Genomic DNA, 27,561 nt, shown 5'->3' on the forward strand with positions numbered 1-27,561 from the left:
AAGTATTGGCGTTTAGTTCTGGTTTTTCTTTGATTAAAAACATTTTTTTAAATTATTTTTTTATAGTTCTGTTTTTTAGTGGTATCTTTTTCTGTTTTTGGTATCAGGATAATGCTGGCTTCAGAGAATGAATTTGGAAATTTTCCTTCCTTTTCTATGTTTTTGAAATAGATTGAGAAGAATAGGTATTAACTCTTAGAATGTTTGGTAGAATTTGCCTATAATGCTATCTGGTCCTGGAGTTTTGTTTGTTGGGAATTTTTTGATTACTGATTCTATTGCATTCTGGTTATCAATCAGTCTGTTCAAATTTTCTTTTTCTTCCTATTTCTGTTTTGGTAGGTTATATGTTTCTAGGAATTTGTCCATTTCTTCTAGGTTGTCCAATTTTTTGGTATATAATTTTTTATAATATTCTCTACAGTTGCTTGTATTTCTGTGGTGTCCATTGTTTTTCTCTTTAATTTGCCATTTTGTTTAGGTCCTCCTCTCTCTCTCTCTGTCTCTCTCTCTCTCTCTTTAATGAGTCTGGCTGGAGGTTTATCAATTTTGTTGATCTTTTCTAAGAACTAGCTCCTGATTTCATAGATCTGTTCTATTTCTTTTAATTTTATATCATTTATTTGTGCTCTAATCTTTATTATTTTCCTCCTCCTGCTGTCTTGAGTTTTGCTATTCTTTTTCTAGCTCCTATGTGTAAGGTTAGGTTGTTTGAGATTTTTCCTGCTTCTTGGCATCGGCCTGTATTGCTCTGAACTTCCCTCTTAGACCTGCTTTTATTGCCTCCTCAAGATTTTGGACTGTTATGTTCTCATTTTCCTTTGTCTCCATGTGATTTTTTTATTTCTTGTTTATTTCTTGGTTGACCCAGTCATTGTTTAGTGGAATGTTATTTAACCTCTATGAATTTGTGCTCTTTCCAGATTTTTTCTTGTAGTTGACTTTTAGTTTCATAGTGTGTGGTCAGAAAAGATGCATGGTATGACTTTGATCTTGAATTTGTTGAGGCTTGTTTTATGGGATGATATGTGATCTGTTCTGGAGAACGTTCTGTGTGCACTTGCAAAGACTATATATCTGCTGTTTTAGGATGGAATGTTCTGAAAATCTCTTTTAAATCTATTTGGTCCAGTGTGTCATTCAAAGCCATTGTTTCCTTGTTGATTTTTTGTTTGGATGATCTGTCCATTGATGTCAGAGAGGTGTTAACAGTCCCCTATTGTTATTATATTCCTATTGATCAGTTTTTTTAATGTTATTTATTTATTTATTCATTTATTTATTTATGATAGTCACACACACACAGAGAGAGAGAGAGAGGCAGAGACACAGGCAGAGGGAGAAGCAGGCTCCATGCACCGGGAGCCCGACATGGGATTCGATCCCCGGTCTCCAGGATCACGCCCTGGGCCAAAGGCAGGCGCCAAACCGCTGTGCCACCCAGGGATCCCCTTTAATGTTTGTTATTAACTCTTCTGTGTATTTGGGTGCTCTCATGTTGGGTGCATAAATATTTGTAATTGTTATAACATTTTCTTGGTGGAGTCTCCCCTTCATTATTGGATGGTGTTCTTTGTATCATTACAGTCTATCTGTCTGTCTGTCTATCTATCTATTTATTTATGATAGTCACACACACACACACACACAGAGAGAGAGAGAGAGAGAGAGAGAGACATAGGCAGAGGGAGAAGCAGGCTCCACGCACCGGGAGCCCGACGTGGGATTCGATCCCAGGTCTCCCGGATCGTGCCCTGGGCCAAAGGCAGGTGCCAAACCGCTGCGCCACCCAAGGATCCCCTACAGTCTTTGTTTTAAAGTCTATTTTGTTTGATACAAATATTACTCTGGCTTTCTTTTGATGTCTATTTCATGACAAATGCTTCTTCATCCCCTCACTTTCAGTCTGCAGTTGTTTTTAGGTCTCAAATAAGTCTCTTCTAGGCAGCATTATAGATGGGTCTTGTTTTTTTATTCACTCTAATTCAGAGACATCCATCCTATATCTTTGGATTAGAGCATCTGGTCCATTTACGTTCACAGTAGTTATTGATAGCTATAAATTTATTCCCAAGTTGTTACTTGCTTTGTGATTGTTTTGCAGTTTTTTCCTGATCCTTTTTTCTCTTGCTGTCTTTCCTGGTGTTTTGGTTTTCTTTAGTGATACACTTGGATTCCTTTCTTTTTATTGTTTGCATATCTGTTGCTGGTTTTTGATTTGTGGTTACCGTTAGGTTTGTACATAACATCTTCTGCATGTAACAGTCTATTAAATTGATGGTCACTTAAATTTGAACCCATTCTTTATTCCTTTCTGCCCGAGATTTTAGGTATATGGGTGTCATATTTTATATCCTTTGTGAATCTCTTGACTGATATCTACAGATATACTTATTTTTATTGCTTTTGTGTTTCCCACTTTTCATATTTTATTTATGGTCTCTTCTTTCCACTCAAAGAGTCCCCTTCAACATTTGTTGTAGTGTGTAGTATGACCACTGATGTAGTGGTCATAAATTCCTTTAGTTTTTGTTTGAGAAACTCTTTGTCTTTCCTTCTATTCTGAATGATAGCCTTGCTGGATATTGTATTCTTGGCTGCAAATTTTTCTTTTCAGCACTTTGAATATATCTTGCCACTTTCTTCTGGCCTACAAAATTTCTGCTGAAAAATCAGCTTTATGGGATTTCCCCTTGTATGTAGTGGTTTTCTTTTCTCTTGCTGCTTTTAAAATTTTTTCTTTATTACTACTTTTTGCCATTTTAATTACTGTGTGACTTGGTGTGAATCATGTTGGGTTGGTTTTGTCGGGGGATCTCTTTGCCTCCTGGATCTCAATATTGATTTCCTTCCCCAGATTCAGGAAGTTTTTAGCTATTATTTCTTCAAATAAAATTTATGCTCTCTTTTCTCTTTCTTCTTCTTCCAGGATCCCTGTAATTTGAATGTGATTATACTTGATGGAGTCACTGAGTTCCCTAAGTCTAGTCTTGTTTTGTATAATTTTTTTTTCCCTCTCATATACTCAGTTTGAATATTTTCCATTACTCTGTCTTCCAGGTTAATTCATTTGCCTGTTTCATCTCGCCTGCTATTTATTCCATTTAGTGTATTTTTAATTTCATTTATTGTGCTCTTCATCTCTGATGCATTCTTTTTTTCTCTCTGTGTTGAGAGTCTCACTGATGTCCTCCACTCTTAAGTTCAGTGAGTATGTTTATGATCATTACATTAAATTCTCTCTCAATTGGGGATCCCTGGGTGGCTCAGTGGTTTGGCGCCTGCCTTTGGCCCAGGGCGCGATCCTGGAGTCCCGGGATCGAGTCCCATGTCGGGCTCCCGGCATGGAGCCTGCTGCTTCTCTCTCTGCCTCTCTCTCTCTCTCTCTCTCTCTGTCTATGTCTATCATAAATGAATAAATAAAAAATCTTTAAAAAAATTCTCTCTCAATCATATTACTTATATACATCTCACTTTGGTCTCTTGCTGTGATTTTTGTCCTGTTCTTTCATTGGGACATAATACTCTGTCTCCTCCTTTTGTCTAATTCTCTGTATGTTTCTCTGTGTTAGGAAAGTCAGCACTGCGTCCTCCTTTTGAGGGTAATGACCTTATGAAGAAGAGGTCCTCTAGTGCCCTGCAGTGCAGTTGTTCCCTGTTCTCCATAACCTGGCACCTGAGGGAGTGTCTCCTCTGTGTGTTGCATATGCTCTGCTATCGTGTCCTGGCCACCTTCTGTAGTCTAGTTGTCTACAGAGGCTTACTTAGCCTGTTGTGGGCAGTGTTTGGTCCCCTGCTGGGGTGCAACACATTTTAGCAAAGTGTGTGCTGGTCTGTGAAATGAGACTGGTTGCCTGCACTGGTGGATGGGAGGCTGAGAGGGTACGGTACCAGTTTTAACAGGGTGTGCCCTTGAGCTTCTCAGGGCCCACAGCTGCCCTTACCGAGGCCCTGCAAAACATGTGGGTCAAGAGAAGATGAGTTGGTGATGTTTACACTGGCCTTCTGGAGGAGGGAATCTGCAGCCAGAATGGAGGCAAATGTGTTGAAAAGGGGATCTGCCCAAGTGTGGGTGGGTGGGGCTCAGTGTAAACAATTTAGGTGGGGAGGGTTGCATAGTCCTGGTTCCTGTAGCTGCCTTTATGTTTATGTGGGGTCAGGGGTGAGAGAAAGGGCACCGGCATCCTCCGTTGTTCCTAGAGGGGTCTTCCTATGATCCCTGCGTCTCTGGACATGCTCTGAGAATAATAAGTTTCTCTCCCATATGCCCTCAGCGTTTTCCAAATTGATGCTTCAGTGCTGTAACTACCTGGGCTTTTTGTCATGCTGTCTTTTTTAAGGGCAGGAGCTGTACTTCCTAATACCTTATAGGCTCTCCCAGAGTGGAGCTGCTGCTTTTTAAAATTCCGGGCTTCAAGTCCCACTGGTTGTAGGAACTCATGAAATTTGGACCCTCTGGCTTTCAAAGCCACAAGTTATGGGGCTTGGTCTTCCCCATGCAAGTGTGATAGTCTGTGTCACCCTTCTCTGTGCCTCTGGCTCCTGACTGTGGATAGCCACAGCCTGTTTCATTCCCAACTGCATCTCCAACCTTCCTACCCAATTCGATGTGGCCTCTTCTCTACCCTTAGTTGTGGAGTTTGTTCTACGAGTCTTTGGGTGTTTTTCTGGATTATTTGTGGATATGAATGTTATCTAGTTGTATCCATGGGATGAGGTGAGCCTAGGGCCCTCCTACACTGCCATCTTCCCACCCTCAATCCCAGCTAGATTTATTTCATGGTTGATTTTTAGTCATTAGTTTTACATTTATCATTACTTCTAATAATTCCCTTTTGTGATTGTTACATGTTTTTCATGACAATCATCTGTGAAGCCTACCCCAGTATTTCAATTTTTTTAAAATACTATTTATTTAGTTTTAAAGATCTTATTTATTTATTCGTGAGAGAGAGAGAGAGAGAAACAGAGGGAGAAGCGGGCTCTATGCAGGGAGCCCGATGTGGGACTAGATCCTGGGACTCCAGGATCATGCTCTGGGCTGAAGGCGGTGCTAAACCGCTGAGCCACCCAGGCTGCGCTACCCCAGTATTTCTAAACGACTTGTTATTAAGATTTGCTTAAGTCAGGTTATTGCATTTAGCATCAAACTTTAAAAAAAAAAGCTGCTAAGGATTTTGATTTTAGCTCATTATACTCTGCTAGACAGAGGACACAGTGCAGCCAGCAGTCACTTTAGTATTGATTCCATGTTTTAAATTCAGGGTGCTTGGCTGCCAGATTTGACTTGAGTTTTATAGTCTTCTCTCTTCTGCCTTCTGTTAGAAATACTAGCAAACACTGAAATGATAAAATACTGGCAGCAAGTAGCATTTTAATCTGTTAATCTTTTTAATGATTAGGGAAATATCTCTTATTATTATTACTTATATTCTTCTACCTGACAGGAAGATATTTATTCTGAAAACTTGGTTAAATTTACTTATGTTAAAATTTATCATGGAAACATGAAAATATTTTAATAGGTAATTTGCTGTACAACAGATTCAGATGTTAGAAATCAGTCCCCTGGACTGGTCAGAGGTTCAACCTGTGATTTTCTACTTTCAGATATGATTTTTGTTTAAAATTATATTTGATAAACCAGCTGTCATGATTTCTAGATTTGTTTATTAAAGCCTAAAATTAATTATTGGCTTTGTAGAAAAGCAAGTTGGATCTACATGTGAATTTTTTATTAGTAAACCCTGATTATCTATCTAGAAACTCTAGGTGAATCCTATGGACCAAAGAACTAATTCTTTCCATTTGAATCCCAAACTGCTTTTACTTTAAATGTCAATTTAGGGCAGAAATTAAGATTGAGCATAAACTATTTCAAAGAACTTTGAAAAATTTTAAAGCTTCTGTTTCTGGGGTAAGAGAGTTTATGGAAAAAGTGATTTTTGTCAGTTTTTTTTTTAATCTAAAAATTATGTAAACTATTCAATACTGCATTGAAGGTTTAAATTATCTGATTTTGACACTCTTTGTGTGTGTCATTCAGTTTGCTAAACTATGGTTTACAAGTCTGTAAATTGCTATAATTCTTTACCCTGTATCTTGAGGTAGAATGAAAATAGAATTTAAATATTCATTAAAAAATATTCACTTTTTTCATCATAGAATAAAATAGTCTTTGTATTTGGGCAATGGCATTACTAATTTGTGAAGAAATCTCAAAAAAAATGAAGATCACTTTCTAAATTTTTCTTGTTATTCTTTTAAGAGCAAAATTCCAGTCGGAATTAAAGCTGGGAGTTCTAATAAGGTGAGTCACTTTTCTTCCTTGAATGTTTTTGCTTTACATTGTGAAACTTCCTATTTACTGCTTGACAGGGTTTTTGGAAGAGAACTGTACTGTGGTTAGGTTGGAATGGGCACATTTTGCCCCAGAGTCCCAACCTTTTGATTCTTGCAGCAAGCAGAGACCTTGTATGCTTTTTACAGTTAAATGATGTAACTTCTTTTCAATTCTGTTTTCTCTAGAAGAATATCCTGGTGTAACTAGTGTCAGATGGCCTATGCAACGGGTGTTTTATCATGCATGTATTTTTTTGTCTTGTGTTTCAACTAGTCCACCTGTCATATTCAGGATTATATTGTATAAACAGTTATCAGGGTATTTTGAGTGTAATACTTTTAAAGGGCATTAAAATATTCCTTTTTTAGAGATTACTCTTTTCCTCTTATTTTTTTTTAATGCTTTTGCTCTTATAAGCAGGCCATAATTTTACTTAGCCACGTGTGTTTTTATTTTTTATTTATTTATTTTTATTTATTTATGATAGTCACAGAGAGAGAGAGAGAGAGGGGGCAAAGACACAGGCAGAGGGAGAAGCAGGCTCCATGCACCGGGAGCCCGACGTGGGATTCGATCCCTGGCCTCCAGGATCACGCCCTGGATCAAAGGCAGGCGCCAAACCGCTGCACCACCCAGGGATCCCGCTATGTGTGTTTTTAGATAGAGTTTACTTCTAGTTTTTTCTCTGTCATGTACACATGATAAAGATCATCATATCCTCTCCCTTTGCTTCCTCTCTCCCATTTTCTTTCTGTGTTTTCTCCCCGTGTGGTCTTTGTTTCTGTTCACTCTCTTTTATTTGTATTTGTTTCAAATATAAAATAAAGTATTAGAGACATTTGGAATCCCTTGTGGATTCATTCCCAATCCCATTCCCTTTTCTTCCCTCCCCAAAGACAGCTACTTCTCTGAAATTGATGTGCATCCTTCTGTGATACTTACTTCTGTTGCACATGTATCCACAAATAATGGATATATCCTTTTTTAAAAAAATTTTATTTATTTTTTCATAAGAGACACAGAGAGAGAGGCAGAGACATAGAGGAAGAAGGAGCCTCCCTGTGGGAAGCCCAATTCAGGACTTGATCCAGGCCCTTGGGATCAGGGCCTGAGTTGAAGGCAGATGCTCAACCACTGAGCCACCCAGGCACCCCTGAATAGATCCTTTAATACAAAGTTTTAAAACATTAAGATTATAATTTTTTATGTCTTCAGGTTAAAAACATTTTTTTCAGTTATTTTTACTCTATGTACTTCTGAAATTTTGTCTCTGTTGATACATGTAGCTTTGTTAATTTTAATAGTTGTGTAGCATTCAATTGTATATCATTGGTTAGCTCTTCCTCTGTTGATGGACATTTCAGTTGTGTTGAGTTTTTTGTTATTACAAGCAGTGATGTACTAGCCTTTTTGTCCTTTGTCTCGTTATGTACACATGAAAGAGTTTTCCTAGATTGGTATTTAGAAGTAAGGTTACTAGCCTTACTAGCATCTCTTAACATGATGAGATAGTACCAAATACCTTTCTAAAGTGATTGTATCTTATTTTTGGTTTTGTTTTTAAATGTTGCTCTGAAAAAAAAAAAATGTTGCTCTGGATGTAGTTTCAGTTGTGAGACTGCTGCTTCAAGGGTTTCTGCATTTTTACAGCTCTAGGTAAATATTGTCTTATTACTTTCCCAAGAGGCTTTTCTTGGTTTACACCATCACCAACGTACCAGTGCTAATTGTTTTTAATGTCTTATTTAGTTGGTGAAAATTTGCGACTCATTTGGATTTTTATTTCTTACATAAGTGAGAGATCTTGATAATAGAATGTATCTGTCTCATCACTGACAGATTGCCAGTTGAATTTGAAATAAAGAGAAAGGTAATATTATTACTAAACTTACAATGAACTTCCTTTCAGTATTCGAAAGTGGCAAACAATACCAAAGAATTAGAAGATTGTGAGCAAGCTAATAAACTGGGAGCAATTAACAGCACATTAAGGCAAGTTTTATTTCAGTAGTATAAAAAACATTCTCATATTTAGTATATTATATCAGAAATCTTCTGTTTTTCATGTGATTTTGATAAAACAAACAGTAAAGTTTCAAGTCATTCTTAAAAAGAAGTTATTCTTTATCCTAAATTCCATGATTGCTTTGTTTCCTTCTCTTAGTGGATTTGTTCTTAAATTGTAGGATGCATCATCAGTAGTCGCCTTATCAAAATGTAAAAATATAGAAGATTGCTTAACTAGCAGGGCTTATGAATCCATTCTTCCTGGTTATTATAGTAAAAGGAACTTGAACCTCTAAGTCTTTTGTAAATAGTAATTCAATCTGTAAGTTCTATTTTGAACAGGAAAAGTTATGATTACCATAACTATTAAGTTTCATAGATTTTTTTTTTCCTATTGATTTTTCCTTATTTGCTCTAAGTAAAAACCTGATTGGAGGCCAACATACTTCATTAGTGGTCTGAGATAATGTACTATGAAATGACTGAGTATGTCTATAGTTGGGAGTAGGGAATGGATTATTACTAATATTCTTTTTAATTTCCCTATTTGTTTAGGTTGTCATTTGTGTACTATAATTGTTAAAGACTTAATGAAGTTAGCAGTTTATTATTTATTGAAGAAAAATTTTAATACAGAAAAGTAGAAAAGATGATATAATAACTACTTGCTATCCTTTATTCCAAGTGAATAGATGTTAACTTTCTCTACCATGTTTTTAAGAAAAGATAAATTTGAAATCCCCTGTGTCCTATTTCCCAATCCTACCTTCTTTCCTTCTTAGAGGTAACTACTATCATGAATTTGCTATATACCCATTTATGCTTTTGTTTTTATTATACATATAATATTTATTTTATATATGATTTCATTTTTCCCTTATATAATACTGTATTTAACACTCTTCAACTTTATTTTTACACTGTACATTTTTCTTTCTAGATCTATCCATGTCAAAACTTGGAGATTTGTCTCATTCTTTAGCAGATGAATGGATTTTATCATATAATTATACCCTATTTTACTTATCTGTTCCCCTACTGGTAGACATTGGAATTATTCAAATTTTTTACTTCCACAAATTATGCTACTGTGAGCACTCTTGATAATTTCTTTTGGTGTACACTAGGAAATTTGGCATACACTAGTAAAATTGCTGAATCTTAGGATTGCCCACATGTATCTATTCTTGATACTGCCAAATGGCTTTCCAGAGAACTTGTTTTGTTCTCTGCAACCTTGCCAAAAATTGATGATATTTGCATATGAAGTAGTATCTCATTTTTAAATTTTTATTTTGTTGATTACTAGTGAGTTTGAGCATTTTTTAATCTGTTTATTGAATATTTGTGTTTCTCATTCATTCAATAAATGCCTACAATATGTCAAGCACTGTTCTGGAGTATAAGACATGTAGTGTACATGACAAATTCTTTTTCTTGTGAAGCTTAATTCTCTTTGAGATAGGTAGTAAATAAGTAAAATATATGAGAAGTAAGTAAAGTGATGATGAGTGCTCAGGAGAAAAAGAGCAGAGAAGAGTGACAGAAGTCTAGGAGTGGTGGGGCTAGGGACAAGGAAGTTGCACTGTTCTAAAGTGGATGGTGCAAGAAGGTCTCAGTGATACTGGGACATTTGAACAAAATACCTATGAAGGCATAGGTCATAATATGGCTGCTTGGGGGAAGAGTATTCTAGGCATGTTTAATTGTTATTAAAAAGGCCGTGGCAGGAGTGTGCCTGGATTATTTGAGGAATCACAAGAAGGCTAGTGTGGCTGCAGAACAGTGGTCAGAGGCAAAGTAGTAGAAGACAGAGTCAGAAGATGCTAGGGTTCGGGGCAGGTGTAGAGTGGAATGGAGATCTTAAAGACAATTATGAATACTGCTTTTAAACTGCATGGAATGAAAAGTCATTGGAGGGTTTTGAGAGAATGCATTGAGGGAACCAGGTGTTATGTTGTGGAAATCTTCTGTGATCATTGTAGTAATCCAGATAAGGCATAATGGTGGTCTCGTTAAGGCTAGAGTGATAGCAGTAGAAATGCTGAGATTCTGGATAGATTTTGAAGAGAGCTGGCAGGATTTGCTGAAGGATTTGATGTGAGGTATGAAAAAAGATAGGAGTTATGAATGACTACAAGATCTGGAACCAGAAAAATGGAATTGCCTTTTACTGAACTGAAGTTATTTACAGGAGGAACAAGTTTGATGGAAAATTATAGTTCAACCTTGGACTCATTACATTTGAGCTGCCTATAAGACATCCAATTGGAGATGTCGAGCAGGTAGTTGGATACACAAGTCTCAATTTCAGGGGAGAGAAAATGTGGGAGTCATGTGTGAATATATGGTATTTAAAAACCATAAACCTGAATGAGATTACCCAGGAGAGAATATAATTAGAGAAATCGTCAAGGGATTGGGCCTTAAGTCATTATAAGTGTTTAGGGTAAAGTGCCTGTTTGTATTTGTTGTTGTTTCTCCATGGAGGTTGTGGGGGGCGGGTGGAGATGGAGCGATGTGTGCTTTTAAATTATTATTAATTTGTAGTCATTCTTAATATAATCCAGTATAATTCTTGGCTCTATGTGTTGTTAGGGCTTGTCTTTCAATTTTGCTTATAGATATTTTGTTGAAGAAAAGTTATTTTTTTAGACTTTCAAATTCAGGTATAACACAAATATATGATAAAGTATACAAATCTTAAGCATAAAGATCAGTTTAATTTTATAAAGTGAACCCAACTTTGCAGCAACCATTCAGAACAATATACTTGCTACTGCAAAGATTGCTGTGTATTTTCCTGGCCATTACCACTGTCCAAAGTTAACCATGATTTTAAATTCCAGTAGCAGAGGTTAATTTTGCCTGTTTATATAAATGAAATAATGTAGAATGAATTTTTTTGTGCCAGGCTTATTTTATTAAAACAACATCATGTCATGAGAGTCATTCATGTTCTTGAGCTTAGTAGTAGCATTTAATTCTTTTTTCATTGATACAGTATTCCATAGTTAAGACTGCACCAGAATATTCCCATCCTATCATTGATAGTTGAAGTTTTCCACTTTGTAGCCATTTCATAAAATATTGTGTTGGACATTTGGTAGTCTCTTTGGTATGCATTTATGTGTAGAGTATACCTAGAAGTAGAATTAAGTAGTGCTGCCAAGTGGTTTTCCAAAATGACTCCTAAAATACATTGCCACTAGTAGTGTACAAGAGTTCCTCATTCTACAACTTCTCCAACAATTGACACTGTAATTCTTAAACAGCTTTATTGAAGCTTACTTGATATGTGGTATACTACACCTATTTATATTATACCTTTTGATGTTTTGACACGTATACACTCATGAAAATCAGCACAATCAAGATAGTTATCCTGTCTACCACGCTGAAAAGTTTTCTCATGCCCTTTGGCAATCACTCTACCCCATTCTTTCCTGCTCCTGCATTTCTACTTCGAAGTCTAATACTTTAACTCACAGTGCCATCTTGACAGGAAGTCCTGGGGTAAGTCCAGGAAATTCTTATGTAAGTAGCTTGGCATCCATCTTCAAACTGACTTTCAGAAAAGCTGGACTGGGTTCCTTCTAACTCATTTGTAAGCCAAACTGGGCCAGCTCTGTTAGCGTTAGATTAGCATTCCCTATCTCTCCTGCTGCCATGGCTTTCAAGCAGGGTTTAGGATGAAACAGCAAAGCATCATCACATAAGGATGCTCAAGAAGAAAGTCCCTCTAAGATAGTCATATTATTAACAAGAAAATAGGAATGTGTCACAATTGCTTTGTTGTTGACTATTTTCAACAGAAGACTTATCTAACTAAACATAACAATAGGTTTTATCTTAGCTATAACTAGAACTTAGGCATTCTTGTTTTATGGCATCCTATATTCCAGCTGAGTCAACTATAATACAAGTATTTCCATTAACTTTTATTAAGTTAATTAAATATTCCCATAGGAGGAAAATAATCCCAATGTGAATTAAATTGGAAATGTTTATTGATAAAGTTGATGTAGTGCAGCCAGTCTTATACACTTGTCCTCATGGTTATGTTATGTAGCAGTCTCTCAGATACAAAGTAAATTATTGGCTATGACAGCAACAATTTAGGAACTACCTGGTTTATACTTGGTACGCAAATTTTTTACCTTGTTTTTTTCCTATTGTGTAAAGAAGAATAGTTCTCTTATAGATGTTGCCATTATGTATTTAAGATAGAGAAGGTTTGAATATAGGTTAAAATGGATGTAGGACAAAGTTTATTTGAATGACTGTATTGTTCCTTTATCAGTTCTTTAAGTAGAGATCTTGATTATAGATTTTGTTAAATATGAGGTAGTATGGAAAATGAATGATATGCCATGATAAGAGTGACATTGGTGTTACCAGTGAATACCACATTGAAAAGAAGATTCTAGAAATGTAGTTTTTGGTATTTTTGTCCTGTAAATACAGAAGCAGTTTAAGTTAAAAGAATTATGAATGTAAATTTAACTTCTACTTTAGAAAAAAATGTTTACTATAATTTCCAAGTTAGTTCAAAAGGCAAGCTTGACTTTTATGTTCAACTACATCTCATATATATTTGTAAGTTAATTTTCTAGTTAAAGTAATTATTGAACTAGGGCTAATAATAGTTTTAGTATAGTTAAATAGAAATCCTTCATGGAAGTTAATACCTATGTTTTTCATATAACTTCTTATTCCTTCATGTCATAATTAATTGAATTTGTGAGCTATCTAAAGACATGACCTCAGATTATCTGTTTTTAATTATACAAGATAGAGGGTAAACATTTTCAACTTCAGATTTAATTATTATTCTTTTTTATTCCTTCTTTCCCTAGTAATCAAAGCAAAGAAGCTTTCATTGACTGGGCAAGATACGATGATTCACAGGATCACTTTTGTGAACTTGATGGTAATAAAATAAACTATCATAATTAAATTATTTTAACCTTAATCCTTTCATAAGAAATTGAAATCAATGAAAATATAATCAGTTATAACTTGAAAACACTAGATGTTGCAGTGGGCATCCTATTATTCATAATGGTACCTATTGAGAGCTTATGTTCCAGTCCCTGAGTGCCTTAAATACATTATTTCTAATCTTTACAGTTATTTTAGTAAGTATGTATAATTTCATATCTGAGGAAACTGACTAACTTGCCTAGGATCACACAGTAGCAAGAGGCTGAAACAAGATTCAATTCCAGATCTGACTGGATTCCATACCTATATTTTTTTTACCTCATGACACACCATCTCCTGTGGACCTCTATTTTAAGCTACTTTAGGTCTGTGAACATAAAAACATGTTCACGCTGAAATTTTCTGGAGGCCTCAACAAACTAACATAAAGACACTTTGCAATTTTGGGGAGGACTCTAATCTGACTTTCCTACAACCAGTCCCCTTTCCAAGAGTCCACTGGAATGGTACAAAGAGAGGGCACTGTTTAACATTAACTACCATGACTCTTACCTCAGAAGGTAATCAAAGTGACTCAAAATTTTTTATCTAAGGAGAATATTCCCAAGAATTGTGCTAAATAGGCTTAAATCATTCATTTGGCCTCTCTTTACTTTTTACCTTTATATCGTGGGTGGTGGAAAAGAATTGGGGTTCTGGCATGCATAGATGGAGATAGCAGGAGTTCCTCCGAGTTCTGAAAGCACCTAGAGTAGTCATACAGCTTTCTAAAGAGTTTTAGAAGATTCATCTGTGGAATTGTGCTGTTAATCCAATCTACAATGGAATAAGTTACAGTGAGCTCCTATAATAGCACAGCAAATTGAGAAGATGCCAGGAGGTGGAATGTTATCACCATGGTTTATATGGTTTCAGCAAGAACTTTTTTTAAATGATTTTATTTACTTATTTATATATTTAGAGAGTGTGAGCAAAGGGAGAGGTAAAGGAAGAAGAAAGAGAGAATCCTAGGCAGACTCTGCACTGAGCATGGTACCTGACTCAGGACTTGATACCATGACCCTGAGATCATGACCTGAGCCTAAATCAAGAGTCAGATGCTCAACCATCTGAGCCACCCAGGTGTCCCCAGCAAAGATATTTTCAAGAGATCTGAAAAATCGTTTCTTTGGCTATCGGGATATAATGATGGAAAATTAATAAAATACTCCTGTTATGATATTTAGAACTTGGCACAGGTTTCATTAAAGCAAGCTGTTGTACTTAGGTTAAGAATTGACATCACTGCTTACTCTTTCATTTGCTCTTTGATTGTCATTCTAATTATAGTGTTCCACACAAATGGTCACTTCTTGCCAACTTCTCATTTTACCTATTCTTTGATTAAAATTAAAAACTTTTAGTAGCACTTAATTAACAGATTTTTAGATTAAAAAATAATGTCTGTGAATATTTCTCTTAGAGTAAACAATGTGAATATATATTTGTTTTATAGGTATTTAACAAAAAATGCTCCTCAGTTGCAGGGATCACTTGGTATGATCAAATTGATGTACTCAGATACCTCTCATTAATATAAATAATGTTAATTAACGATGTTAACATTAGCTTCTTATATTCTAAAAATGGAAGAGATGTCCTGTAATAATATACATTAAAATCATCCCCTAAAATTTTTAGGAGTACATAATTAAAATAATTAGTATACTATTTTTATATTTTGTATAGTCCTCAAACATACAAGCTATTCTTCTCAGTTGGATTACTGCTACTCCTCTGGGTAGTAACATTCATATGTGTCCCAATTATTTATACATACAATTTTAAAAACAAGTCAGAGTAGCTTTAGAGTCATTGTTTATTTTCGTTATCTAAAACCACTGGATTAAAACAATCTAAAGAATATTCACCCCAGCTTATTGGAATATATCTATACACCCCTGTTCTCTATTTTGTTGTTCTTTCTTTGAAAGGAAGATGATCCTTGCAGATCAAATAGTAGATTTTTAAATAATTTACCAGTTTAAGGTAAGCTGCTTTCTCTACTCCTGTTTTGTCATCGCTCCTATTGTCTTTATGCATGGCTTCTTTTGCTTCAGGTTTCTGCTGGAAGGTCACCTCCTCAGAGAAGCCTGCTGTCACCTCCCTGTATAAAATAGTAACCACTGTCATTCTGATGGTTGGTACTGCTGCCTGCTCTCAGAGCCCTGAGAACTATCAGAGTATGGGGCAGGTTATTTGTCTGTCTGTTTGTTGTCTGCTCCAACTAGATTGTCAGCTACCTCAGGGTATGGGGGTTTGTCTTTCTGGTTCATTACTTTATCCGTAGTACCTAGAACAGTTCCTGGACATAGTATATGCTCAATAAATATTTGCTGAATGAAGTTGTTGGTTCATAAATAATCTAAATAGTATGACAGAGGTTTACTTTTATTTTTTTCCCTTAAAACATGTTCATTACAAAATTTAAAATATTGTTTAAAATAGTAGTTTCCAGATCTGGCTGTGTATCAGAATTACTTGGGAGCTTTACAAACTATAGATTCTCCTCACTTGAGTAAATTATATTTTAACAATGCATTGCTAGTAATCTGGGATAGAGTTGGTTATGGAGAGTTGCATTCTCAACCCTGAGTCTACAGCAGTATTTTTTTTATCTGTGTCCATAAACAAAAAGCCTGCATGCTAAATTGGCTTATGCTATGTTTGAAGAGATACTTGGGTTGGGAAGCGGGAAGCAGTGTCTTGCATCCTAGAACATAGATGGCTCAAAACACTTAAATTAAGACAGTGAAAAGAAAATTCAGTTGGGGGCAGCCCAGGTGGCTCAGTGGTTTAGCGCTGCCTTCAGCCCAGGGCCTGATCCTGGAGACCCGGGTTTGAGTCCCATGTCGGGCTCCCTGCATGGAGCCTGCTTCTCCCTCTGCCTGTGTCTTTGCGTCTCTCTCTCTCTCTTTCACGAATAAATAAAATAAAATCTTTTAAAGAATTCAGTTGGAAAGGAAAAAAGATATACTTGAAAAGGAAGAGAAATCATTAGTTGAAATTGATGAATTCCCAGCATTAGGTATTTTGATTCAGTGGAAATTCTTTGAATCTTAGGGAATTGTTAGCATGGTCAAATAGAACAGCTTTGGAAGAGCTTTATAAAGGGAGGAAAAAGAGAACTTTTGGGGAGAAGGACAGATCAAAGGTCCAAAGAGCATTATCCAAATGAATGATATAGCTGTGCAAATAGAAAGAAGTTGTAATTTATGGACTAATTAATGAAAATTATGCCACAGGTGGCCCCAGGGGAAGGATAGGGGTACCAGCACTGGTGTGTTTGTAGGGGTAACTCAACCTGTATATGCCTACCCCTGTGCCAACCCCCGCCCTCCGCTGCCCTCACTTCCATTCCTTATCTAGATGTCATGAAGTTCTTGTCAGTGTAGGTCAGGGATTGACAAACATTTTCTTCTGCAAATGGACAGATAGGAAATATTTTAGGCTTTGTGGGCTGTCTGGATTCTGTTGCAACTACTCAACTATGCCATAATTGTGTGAAAGCAGCAAATGAACATGGCTTATGGTCCCATAAAACTTTCTTTCCAAGAGTACACACACCAGATTTGGCCTGTGGGTCATAGTTTGCTAACCCCTTCTATAGGCTAACAAGACCCACCTTTTCATGATTTGGAAAAGTATTAGCATTTTTCAAAACCACGCAAAAACAACAACGCAATTTTGGTTAAGGGAATACACATTAAAGACATTGAGAATATAAGTTTTATTTATTTTTAATAAAGATCTTATTTATTTATTCATGAGAGACACAGAGAGAGAGAAGCAGAGACACAGGCAGAGGGAGAAGCAGACTCCATGCAGGGAGGCCGACGTGGGACTTGATCCAGGGTCTCCAAGCTCAGGCCCTGGGCTGAAGGTGGTGTTAAACCGCTGAGCCACCTGGGCTGCTGGAGAATATAAGTTTTAAATTAAGCTTTGATAGGACTGATTGAACTCTTGTGATTTGTCACTTCCTTAAGGTATAATGATTTAAAAATATTTTAATATCTGGATCTTGTTTTCTTTATTGGTTGGTTAGTTGCTATTGTTGGGTGAAGAGGTTGATATTAGTCTGATGTGTACATTCATAGATGACCCTACACCTCTGTAAACTTACATGCACACACATATTCTTTACACATTGGACATTGATACCCCAGTTAATATGTTTATGGTAGGTGTAGTATTTATAAAGCTTATATATAATCAAATCAATTTTGCAAATGAGTCTAATATATTTTGAAAATATATAAGAGTAACTAGTGAATTGTAAAACTTTTATTTGAACTTTAAGAGCTACACTCTTACTAACTTTATAATTTGAATCTTTTTTTAATGAAGATTTTTTTAACTATTTCTTTTAAGTCTTGAATCAATCCATGTCCTTGGACAGCTTCTGTTCATCTGTCTGTAAATTACCTGTTTTCGTGCCTTAACTTGTATTGTAGAATATCTATATAATGTTAGGGCTAGAAATAGAGCCACTGTTCTTCCATTCATGTTTCTATGTCTGTAAGTTAGGTATAACTGATTTAGTAATGATAACTTGTAATTAGCTTTGTATTCTTTGTACTTCCTTACAAAAGTGCCAAGTAGTTGTTGGAAAGTATGGATCAGGATGCCATGTTCCTCTTATGGTTATGCATAACCTCAGCCTATGATCACTGATTGCTCAATGAATGTTGTTGGCTGACAGGAAAATACATTATTAGTAATGAAAAAAAGAGGGACCAGATTTTAATGATGTATTTGGCCACTGTTTTAAGTCAGGTGCCTGCATACTATTGATTTAATCTCATGACACGAGAAGGTAGGAAGCACACAAAAGAGTACATCTGTGCCAACATAAATAGTGGTTCAGTTTCCATGTATTATGTTCATACGTTTGTGAAGCATGGTCATTATAATTTTTCTATAGGTATGAAAGCATGTATTTCCCCTTTCTACCAAAGTAAGCCTTAATAATTAAGACTGTTTTTATCTTTTGTATTCCTCAGAGATCTCTATTAAAATGTCCAAGTAGTGGAGATCTAGTAAACACTCATTTGGCTTTCAACACAGAAAATGGTTATTTAGGGACTCCCGGGTGACTCAGTTGGTAAAGGGTCCAACTCTTGGTTTCCACTCAAGTTGTGATCTTACAGTTGTGGGATGGGGCCCTGTGTGGGGCTCCGTGCTCAGTGTGGAGTCTGCTTCAGATTCTTTCTCCTTCTCCCTCCCCCTGTGCTCCTCCCCACTCATTCTCTCTCTCTCTCTCTCTCTCTCACTCAAATAAATAAAATCTTAAAGAAAAAGAAATATTTAATTTTAAATGTCTTAAGTTCCTAAAGTTGTGCCTACTGTATATTGGCTTCAGAGGGGAAAAAAGCACTTCTGTATGTTAATAGTGATAAAAAAATAAATAAAATGTCTATTTTTTAAACTAGAGCATTGTGTAAGTCTATGATCATATTTGAATCACAAAGTTATTGAGCCATTTATTTCATAAGTTGGAAATAGAAAACAGTAGGAAAATCTATATTTTTAGTACAGTATGTATATGCTTAAAAAAAGTTTCCAAGCATGTGTTTAGGTAGGTGGATGCACAAGGAAGAAATCAAATCAAGTATTAGAACAGGTTATGGGGGATCCCTGGGTGGCGCAGCGGTTTGGTGCCTGCCTTTGGCCCAGGGCGCGATACTGGAGACCCGGGATCGAATCCCACGTCGGCCTCCCAGTGCATGGAGCCTGCTTCTCCCTCTGCCTGTGTCTCTGCCTCTCTCTCTCTCTCTCTCTCTCTCTCTGTGACTATCATAAATTTAAAAAAAAAAAAAAAACAGGTTATGATTCTGTTAAGTCTTTTCCATCCTGGGTGGTTAAAACATAAGAATGACAAATACCTTTAAGAAGGGGAGGAGTGTTCTATTACTTGAGAGAGCACTGAGTATCCGAAGGAAAGGGAGGAGTTGTTTTTTCCTCTCACATAAGCATAAGTTATCCTGGGTCAAGTACAGGCACAAGTGTGCTAACCACTCTACCATTTAAGTTGGAGATTACTTGAAAAGCATAACCTTTCTCTAACCTTTTGGTAGTTCTGTTTGTGTATAATATCACATTTGAGATAACTGGTGACATGTGACTGGTTTTTTTTTTTTTTTTCTTTCATGTGACTGGTTTTTACGAACTGTTTCTTGTTCAGATGAGCGATCTCCAGCTGCTCAATATGTAGACCTGTTGCTGAACCCAGAGCGTTACACTGGCTATAAAGGGTCCTCTGCATGGAGAGTATGGAACAGCATCTATGAAGAAAACTGTTTCAAGTAACTGGAAGGGGCAGGGGAAGGAGGAGGAATGGCCAAAGGGAGGTGGGAGGGAGGGCAGTATGGTTCTGCTGGGAAAGGATTACATAAAAAAGTCAAACCATTTTGTTTGAGTTTCACACTTGCTTTTTCAGGCCTCGCTCTGTTTATCGTCCTTTAAATCCTCTGGCACCTAGCCGAGGTGGGTTTTTCATAAATTTTCAGGCTTCTAGAGATTATTTACAAAATGTTTTTGTAACTAAACTGGAGTAAATTTTCAACTATTTTATATTTTGCTTGATTTGAATGATCAAAAGTGCAAGATTAGTTTATAGTTCAGTCTCAAGATTTCTACATGTTTTATATAATTACTGATATATGCCAGGCCCTAAATACAGTAAGAGTTTTATGGGAAATAAATCTGAACCTATGAGTAATCCATATATATCATAGGGTTTCCTGGAGAACTCTTAAAATTTTTGATGCCCAGGGCCTATCTTATACTCATTAAGTCAGAATCTGTGGGATTAGACCCAAGCATTGGTGTTTTTTGTTTTTTGTTTTTTTTTTGACTATCCAGATGATTCCAGTATGCAGACAAGCTTGAGAACCTGTGGCTCATAACATACTTCTCAGGCTTGAGCATGCATATGGTTTACCTACGAGCCTTGTTGAAAATACAGGTGCTGATTCTGTAGGCCATTGGGTAAGGTCCAAGATTCTAACAAGCTCCCAGGTAATACCTGGCATGCTGGCTGATCCACGTACTACATTTGAGTCCTACAGATGTAGAGGAGTTTAGGAAGTTTAGGCAGTTGCCTGTAGCACTACTGTAAACCTGCACTGTCCAAGGTTACCACTTGCTACATTGGGCTGTGGAGCTTGTGAAATACAGCTGGTGCAAAGTCAAACGTTACATTTTTATCTAATTTGTTTAAATTTAAAAACTGCAGTGTCATTAAACAGAAGTTTATTGTTTTGATAGGACTATTTTAACTCTGGCCTCATGTAATGTGTAATTGTTGCATTGTAGTGCATGTATACTTTTTCACTTCTTAAAATGTGGGTACTAGAAAAAAACTTTACTAGAAATTTTTATTAGAAAAAATTCAAAATTACATATGTGACAGCGTTTTTGGAGGTTAATCAACATAAAACTGGGCATGACCTCAGTCTGTTATCAGCAAGGAGCCAAACCCTGGGAGCAGCCCTATAATTGACTTGCCATTCCGATGTTTTCTTTAGACCAGGATTGATTTAAGAACTTGAATTTCCTGGTCTAGATTATATTTTTAAGGCATTTCTGAGAGCCAGAGAGATTCAGAAAGGTTGGCGAATGGACTGCTGTTAGATGCTCACTATCTCACAATGTGACAAATGTTCTTCCCCAAATTCATTCTGACACTGTCTGGAAAAGGGAATTGGATCACGAAAAAGGTTTTTCATGGTTTCTTATCCTATGTCCCTTTTGCTGCGTTTATCTTATAACTTACTATTTTAAAAATGGAAAGAACATACACAAAATGGAAACAAAACAAAAGTTATATACAACAAAAAGAGAAGGCTCCTCCCCCACCACACTCCAGTACCCCCCATGCCTCCACACTCCTCTGTTACATTGTACAGTGATTGGAAGGTATTCTTTCAGATATTTTTCTATGATCACTTTTGTTTTATTGGAGTTAAAATATTTTTTTTTAAATTGAGGTGTAATTGACATACGACACTATATTAATTTCAGGTGTTCAATATAATGTGTAGATATTTGTGTATATTGCAAAAAGATGACCCAGTAAGTCTTAGTTAACATCTGTGACCATACATACAGAATTTTTATTCTTGTGATGAGAACTTTTAAGATCTAGTGTCTTACCAACTTCCACATATGCAATACAGTGTTATTAACTGTAGTTGATATGTTATACATGATATCTCCAGGACTTAATAAGTTGGTACCTTTTTGACGCCCTTTATGAATTTCACCCGCTCCCCATTCCCTGCCTCTGGCAAACACCCATCTGTTCTCTGATCTATGAGCTTGGGGGGGTTTGTTTCATTTTTAGATTCCACATACAAGAGAGCTCATACAGTATCTGTCCTCTGACTTCACTCAGCATGAGGTCCTCAGAGTCCATCCATGTTGTCACCAGTGCCAGGATTTCCTTCTTTTTATAGCTGAATAAAAACCTTTTCAAGCAGAAAATATAGTTCACTGAACAAAACCATCTCATCCTAAGAAATACCTCACGTCCATGTTGTGACAAATTAGAGACATGAGAACACTGGAATGATGAGAGGAAAGAGAGTGCCACATAGCAAAAGACAGGGGCAGAAGGAGAGGGAAGAAGAAAACCGTACTAAGAACAAAGGGAGATGGAGGACCAGGTGAGGGGAGAGCCGGGGTCCTTTCTGTGGGGTGAGAAATCCATGCAGTAATTAAGCTTGGGCTGATGCTATTTGTGTGCTGTCTCCACTGGAACAGCTCCTGGTGGTTCACAGCTCCCTAACAGTCTCAGCTAGATCACTTGTGTACTCTTGCTGAGCCAGACAGCTAGGCTTCTCCAGCTAGCTTTCCAATAGCTTTTGAACAACAGAAACTTTCTTTCCGAAAACAAAACCTTGTATCAGAATTCCTCATTACAAAGTTGATAAAGGCAGAGCTGCTGTGGCTCTGTAGAGCTGGAACTCTGGCTTCTTCCCCATGTCTGGGCAGCTCTGTGGCACCCCCAGTGAGGGTTTCACTAATCACAGTTCGGGAAATAATTTTCTTAAGGTGAATATAGGCTGAGGAGCAGTAATTTGAAAGAGAAGAGAGAGTTGTGTATGTAACAATGAAAGGAGTGCCTGTGTCCATTTGTTAATTATTGAAACTAGTGATCTTTATGAGTATTTTTAGATGCTTTCTGATATTATTTGTTATATAAAACATATGAAAATCTTGTACTTTTTTGGCCTCTATTCTTATTAAGAAGTCTCACTTGCAGGATGACTACACTGACCAAGGTTTGTAGTATAATTAATAGTTTAACACACAGTAAGTTTTAATCTCATATTAAAGTAAATGGAATTGGAATCTGAACCATGGGGGACAGTTTCTAAAATCCTGTTTACTATTTTCTCTTTCAGGCAAAGATGATGGTGAGTTAAAACTTTCGTGTTTGGGTTTGCCTCCAGTATAGAGGAAATGTTTTTAATGATCAAAATTTGATCTTTCCTCTATTTAATTAAAAAGAAAATGTTTTTCCTATTTTTTTCAGAAATAGCTACCAATGAATGGTGACAAAAAATAAATAAGAGTTTTATAATGTAATTTACCCTATGTTTAAAAAACTATAAATTCCATTTTACTTAAATGTTTAGGATAGAAACCAGGATTACAATCCAACTTCCCCGTTGTCTGGTTTTATTATAATCTACTAAAATATATTCTGAAAAAATGCAGAGAAGTTAAGATAGTTTTACCAGATAAGTCTTTGACTTTATTTTCTTACTGAGTTTGTAATGTATAACCTCAGTTAGTATGATACTTAATCTGGTGAATAGTGATTTATCAACAGTTGGTTACTCAAGGTTATCTGATGAATATCAGTCATAAATTGCCCCAGAACAGTCAAAATCATTATTTCAAATGAATGTTTACTTATCTGTGTTCAAGGACACAGTGACGGGCATTGTGCAGCATAGAAAGATCTGTGAAACATGACTCCTTTGCTCCAGGAGCCGACAGTATATAGCAGGAATGAGAAGCATTATACATAATGATAAGAAGTGCTGCACATACGTAGTACAAGCAGTAGGTGCTAGAGCTCTTCAGAGGTGGGACAGATTCCATCTCCCCAGAAGGATCTGGTGGCTTACTGCAGGAAACGGCATTGGAAAAGAGTTTTGGATAATGCGACGGATGTAGGCTGGTAGAATTAGATCCTGTGTGCTGTTAGGATAAAATAGCGTGGACCAAGGAATTGAAAATGGAAGAACCAAGCATGTCTGAGGAGACCCTATTAGCAGTAGGGAAGACTTTATATAGGAGTAGTTTAAGTCAGAAGGACGAGAAGCCAGATTATTGAGGACTTGGGAGCTCTACTTTTCTGATAGCATTTGGAGTTTCTTGAGTAAACAAGTGAGATTATGATGAATGACCCTTGGAAGAATATGTTGGATGAATTATTCTGTGGGAAGATGTTTGTGTAGTTTGCAAAGTGGCAAGACTATCAGAGACAAAGCAATTCCCCACCATCTAATTTACCCCCTAGACTCCTTGCTCAGCTCATCTGTGTGTGGAGTTTTTCCTTTGCTTTGCTTTTCTCAATTAAAGATAGATAATTCACAAAGTGCATTAACTTTTAGATCTTTATTGACTGCCGTTTTTATTCCACTCAGAACAGTATTGGTCTAGAAATAGATCTTTTAGCATTTAGTACACAGGTAAGTCAGGTCCCTCTGTATTCTAGTCATTGACTTTTCTGAAAAATTGTCTTGAAAATTAAGGGATTTTAAAATTACCCCTTGAAATTTAGTAGTCTTAGATAATCAAAGAAATATACCTAGCTTTACTGCTCAGGGAAAAAAAAGAATAATTACTAATCTGATTTTTGTATTATAATTCACTGCTTTTTTCTAGAATTTTTAAAGGAGTTCTGTGATTGTTATCATCAGAAGCAAATTTAAGATTTGTTTTTTCAAATTTAAGATTTTTAAGCTTTTTCACCCCCATACTATGGATGTTTAAGCCTTCTAATGAATAAGGCTTCCATAATATTTTGACTGAAATGTTTTCATAAAAATTTTGCTTAAAATCATTTATAAGAATATCCTCCCAAAGTTACTTAAATTACTTGGGGCTTTATTTTTTAGAACCATATACCTGTTTTTCTACTTCACATGAAGCAGTGGTCATTTCTAGAGATACTCCTTAATCTGTCACAGGAAATATTTTAGGCACTTACAATTTGTAAATGACTGTTTAAAATATTTTAACCCAAATCTGTGTATGTGTGTGTGTGTGTTTTTTTTGTTTTGTTTTGTTTTTTTAAGGAGAATCCTTCTACACATGGCTGGAAGGTAAACCTACATGTCTGCATTTTAAATTTATTGGTTTCTTGTAAAAAATATATGGATTTATTTAATATATTTCTTTAAGTTCAGGATTCATTACCTAGACAACTGATTTTGACAGTATTTGAAAGAAACTAACATATTTTAGATTATTGTATTTTAGGATATAATGATTTGAAAATTTTGAGGCTGTTGGTCAGCCAAGAATAATCAGCATTAGGGAAATACACAGGGACACATAGTGTCCTCAGGTTTTCATAACTGGCTCCTCAGTGTTATTTTCATTCTGTATAAACCACTTATCCAGATTGCTTTTCTAGTAACCATTATGCAAACCTACTTTGTAAGTAGAAACCTTCTTTTTGGAAGGAAGTACTTTTTATATATATGAAAATGAGGGAAGGTAGATTTAATTTCAGAAGATTTTAAATAATGTTTACACATGTTAATATAGTAAACTTCTCTACTTAAAGGATAAAGCAATATAGATCCCAGTAGATACTTTGCATTCTTATATTTTCTAGTGTTGAAAATATAAATGCTATATTAATGGAAAGCTGAAACATTCTAGAATTTTAACAGGTTGGTTTAAAACTAGATATGATGCTTTTAAAAAATTTTCCAAATTAACATTTATTTATAAAAGCATAAGTTAAAATGTATTAACAAAAGATAAACAAGTTGAATGATACAGGAGATCATAACCTAATAGGAACTCTGCAGATTTAAAGCACTTAATTCTGTTTTATGTTTGCTAGTTGGTGATGTTACCTCGTGAACATGATTTCTCTGTTAATAATGAAGTGTGTACATATATTGGTCAGTATTAAGGTGAAAATTATTGATGTACCAGTACTACTAGGAATGATATTGATAAATGGTCTGTATGGAAGAAGATTCTTAACTTTGTTTCATTAGCTGTATTGTAAAGATACAAGTTGTGAAAAGTAGTATTTAGGTTAAAAGAACCTAAGGTGATGAAAGACTCTGAATATTGATAATGGAAGATGCGAATGAAATTTATGGGCAATATTGAATTCTGGGGTATTCTGTATTAACCACTTTTCTAGTATCCTACTGATGGGAGCCCCTGAATATTGATCCATGGTTTCAGAGAACCCTCCTATTTTTATAGGCAACTGACTCAACTTTTCTGAGATTCAGTTTCCTCATCTGGGGCTATGAGACTGGCCACAGCCATCCATCTTACCTACACTGAGCATAGATGATGCCTGTAAAAATGCCTTTGAAAATCACTAAACAGTGACCAAATGTCATATAATACTGATACAGTAAATCTAGCCCTTTTGTGAGGGAAAAGAATACATATCAGTGTCCTATAATTCACTTGATGAATGTGAATTTGAATGAAATGAAATCTAAAAGAAATAGAACCAGTCTCTAAATTGGATAGTTGAATTTGCTCTGTATTGTTAGAAATAGAAGTTGGTAAATTCTGCCTTTGTAAGTCCGCTTTTGGAGTTGTTACTTAACAGTATGACTGTGAAGGCTTTTGCTGGGGCCTGAGGAGTCGGAGACTGTGTCCTGCTTTGCAGCAGACTGCAGGCTGAGAAAAGTTGTCCAGCATTTTCCTGCTGACTCTGTTGTGTGTCTTGTTGTGTGTCAGTACATAGGATTCGCGCATCTTTTATTACCATTTTGCTGAAAGTTATCTAATTTTCAGTTTATGGAAGTACATTTCTACTCCTTGCTCCTCACTTCTCATCCATCCCCATTTCAAGTAAGGGGCTGCGAGGGCTTGCAAATTAGAATGGCCTTCTGGTTTATGCTCTTATTTTAGGCATATGAATTTTCACAGGCTTTGTTTTGCCTTTTTTCTGTTCTCTAATCTTTAGACATTTTACTGGTTATAAACATTGCTTAGAGAGGTAGATTAGAAGGGAAAGGAAGTGAACTTCAGATCTGATCATTTTGCTACTTGATAACAGATTTGATTAAAAGTTTTACTAGAGGAGAAGTTAGTATTTAATATTTTATCAAACTTATTCATGATGTTTGTATCCCTTGCTACCATGAATGGTCAAAATTGGCCATATAGTTTTAGAAGAAGCTGCAAAAAAGAACTTAATTTCTACGTTTTGGTCTCTATCTGTAACTATGGGAATATTTAGCAAGAATTCTGAATTAGAGAATTAAATCTCAAAAGAATTATTTTTACCTATTACCTAGGTTCTATTACCTAGAACATAGAGTAAATTGAAGATTTAAAAGATATTGGGAAAAACGCAAAGTAAGCCACATACGTACCCTTACATTTTAATCCCTAAGCTTATAAATGAGGTTATTTCTTAGTTCCTTTGTACTGTTGAAGCCCATTTTCTGCAGGGGTAGAGTTTTAAAACAACCAAAAGGCAAAAATGACCAAAGACAAAAAAATACTGTTGGATGATAAGAGAAGGAAAAAGCTAATTACTCTGCATTTAGTGGATTTTTAAAACTTAGGTTTTTGCATTTTTATTTATTTTTGAAATTTTTTGTAAAGAATATTTTCTAGAAATTTTTTGTCATAGTAAAGTATATCACATAATATGGTAAATATATACTGCATAAAATTTACCATCTTACCCATTTTAAACTTAGTGCCATTAAGTACATTCACAATGCATACTAATCTTAAAATAAGAGAAAAGCTTTTAAAATTGGGGCGGGGTAGAATTGCTTAGTGGAATTATCTTGACCTCTGAGCAAAAGCCTGTGTGGCTTAAGAAAACTACATAAAATAATTTTCTATCATATTTCTATATTCCATATAATATAATTCTACTCACATAGTGAATAGTCAACCTACTTTTTTTATTGGTTGAAATTCCTGGGTGACCGTTTTCCAGGTTTTGACTCCTTATAAGTAGACCATATAGTTAAGTA

The 27,561-nt window shown here is 35.8% G+C and overlaps 1 protein-coding gene across 4 annotated transcripts in view; it reads left to right on the plus strand.

Annotated features, from left to right (window-relative positions):
• ERO1B (endoplasmic reticulum oxidoreductase 1 beta) overlaps positions 1-27,561 on the plus strand; it is a 108,125-nt gene that overhangs the window by 69,238 nt on the left and 11,326 nt on the right. For 3 of the 4 annotated variants that reach the window (XM_038533836.1, XM_038533833.1, XM_038533835.1), the window contains 7 exons: positions 6,269-6,310; positions 8,253-8,335; positions 13,210-13,283; positions 19,521-19,641; positions 19,776-19,822; positions 22,747-22,758; positions 24,655-24,681. In XM_038533836.1, the coding sequence (XP_038389764.1) occupies positions 6,269-6,310; positions 8,253-8,335; positions 13,210-13,283; positions 19,521-19,641; positions 19,776-19,822; positions 22,747-22,758; positions 24,655-24,681 (406 nt within the window). The remainder of the gene's footprint in view (positions 1-6,268; positions 6,311-8,252; positions 8,336-13,209; positions 13,284-19,520; positions 19,642-19,775; positions 19,823-22,746; positions 22,759-24,654; positions 24,682-27,561) is intronic. The other variant, XM_038533834.1, reaches the window with a different exon arrangement.

This window comes from Canis lupus, chromosome 4, assembly GCF_011100685.1.
Source record: "Canis lupus familiaris isolate Mischka breed German Shepherd chromosome 4, alternate assembly UU_Cfam_GSD_1.0, whole genome shotgun sequence".
Classification (NCBI taxonomy): domain Eukaryota; kingdom Metazoa; phylum Chordata; class Mammalia; order Carnivora; family Canidae; genus Canis; species Canis lupus.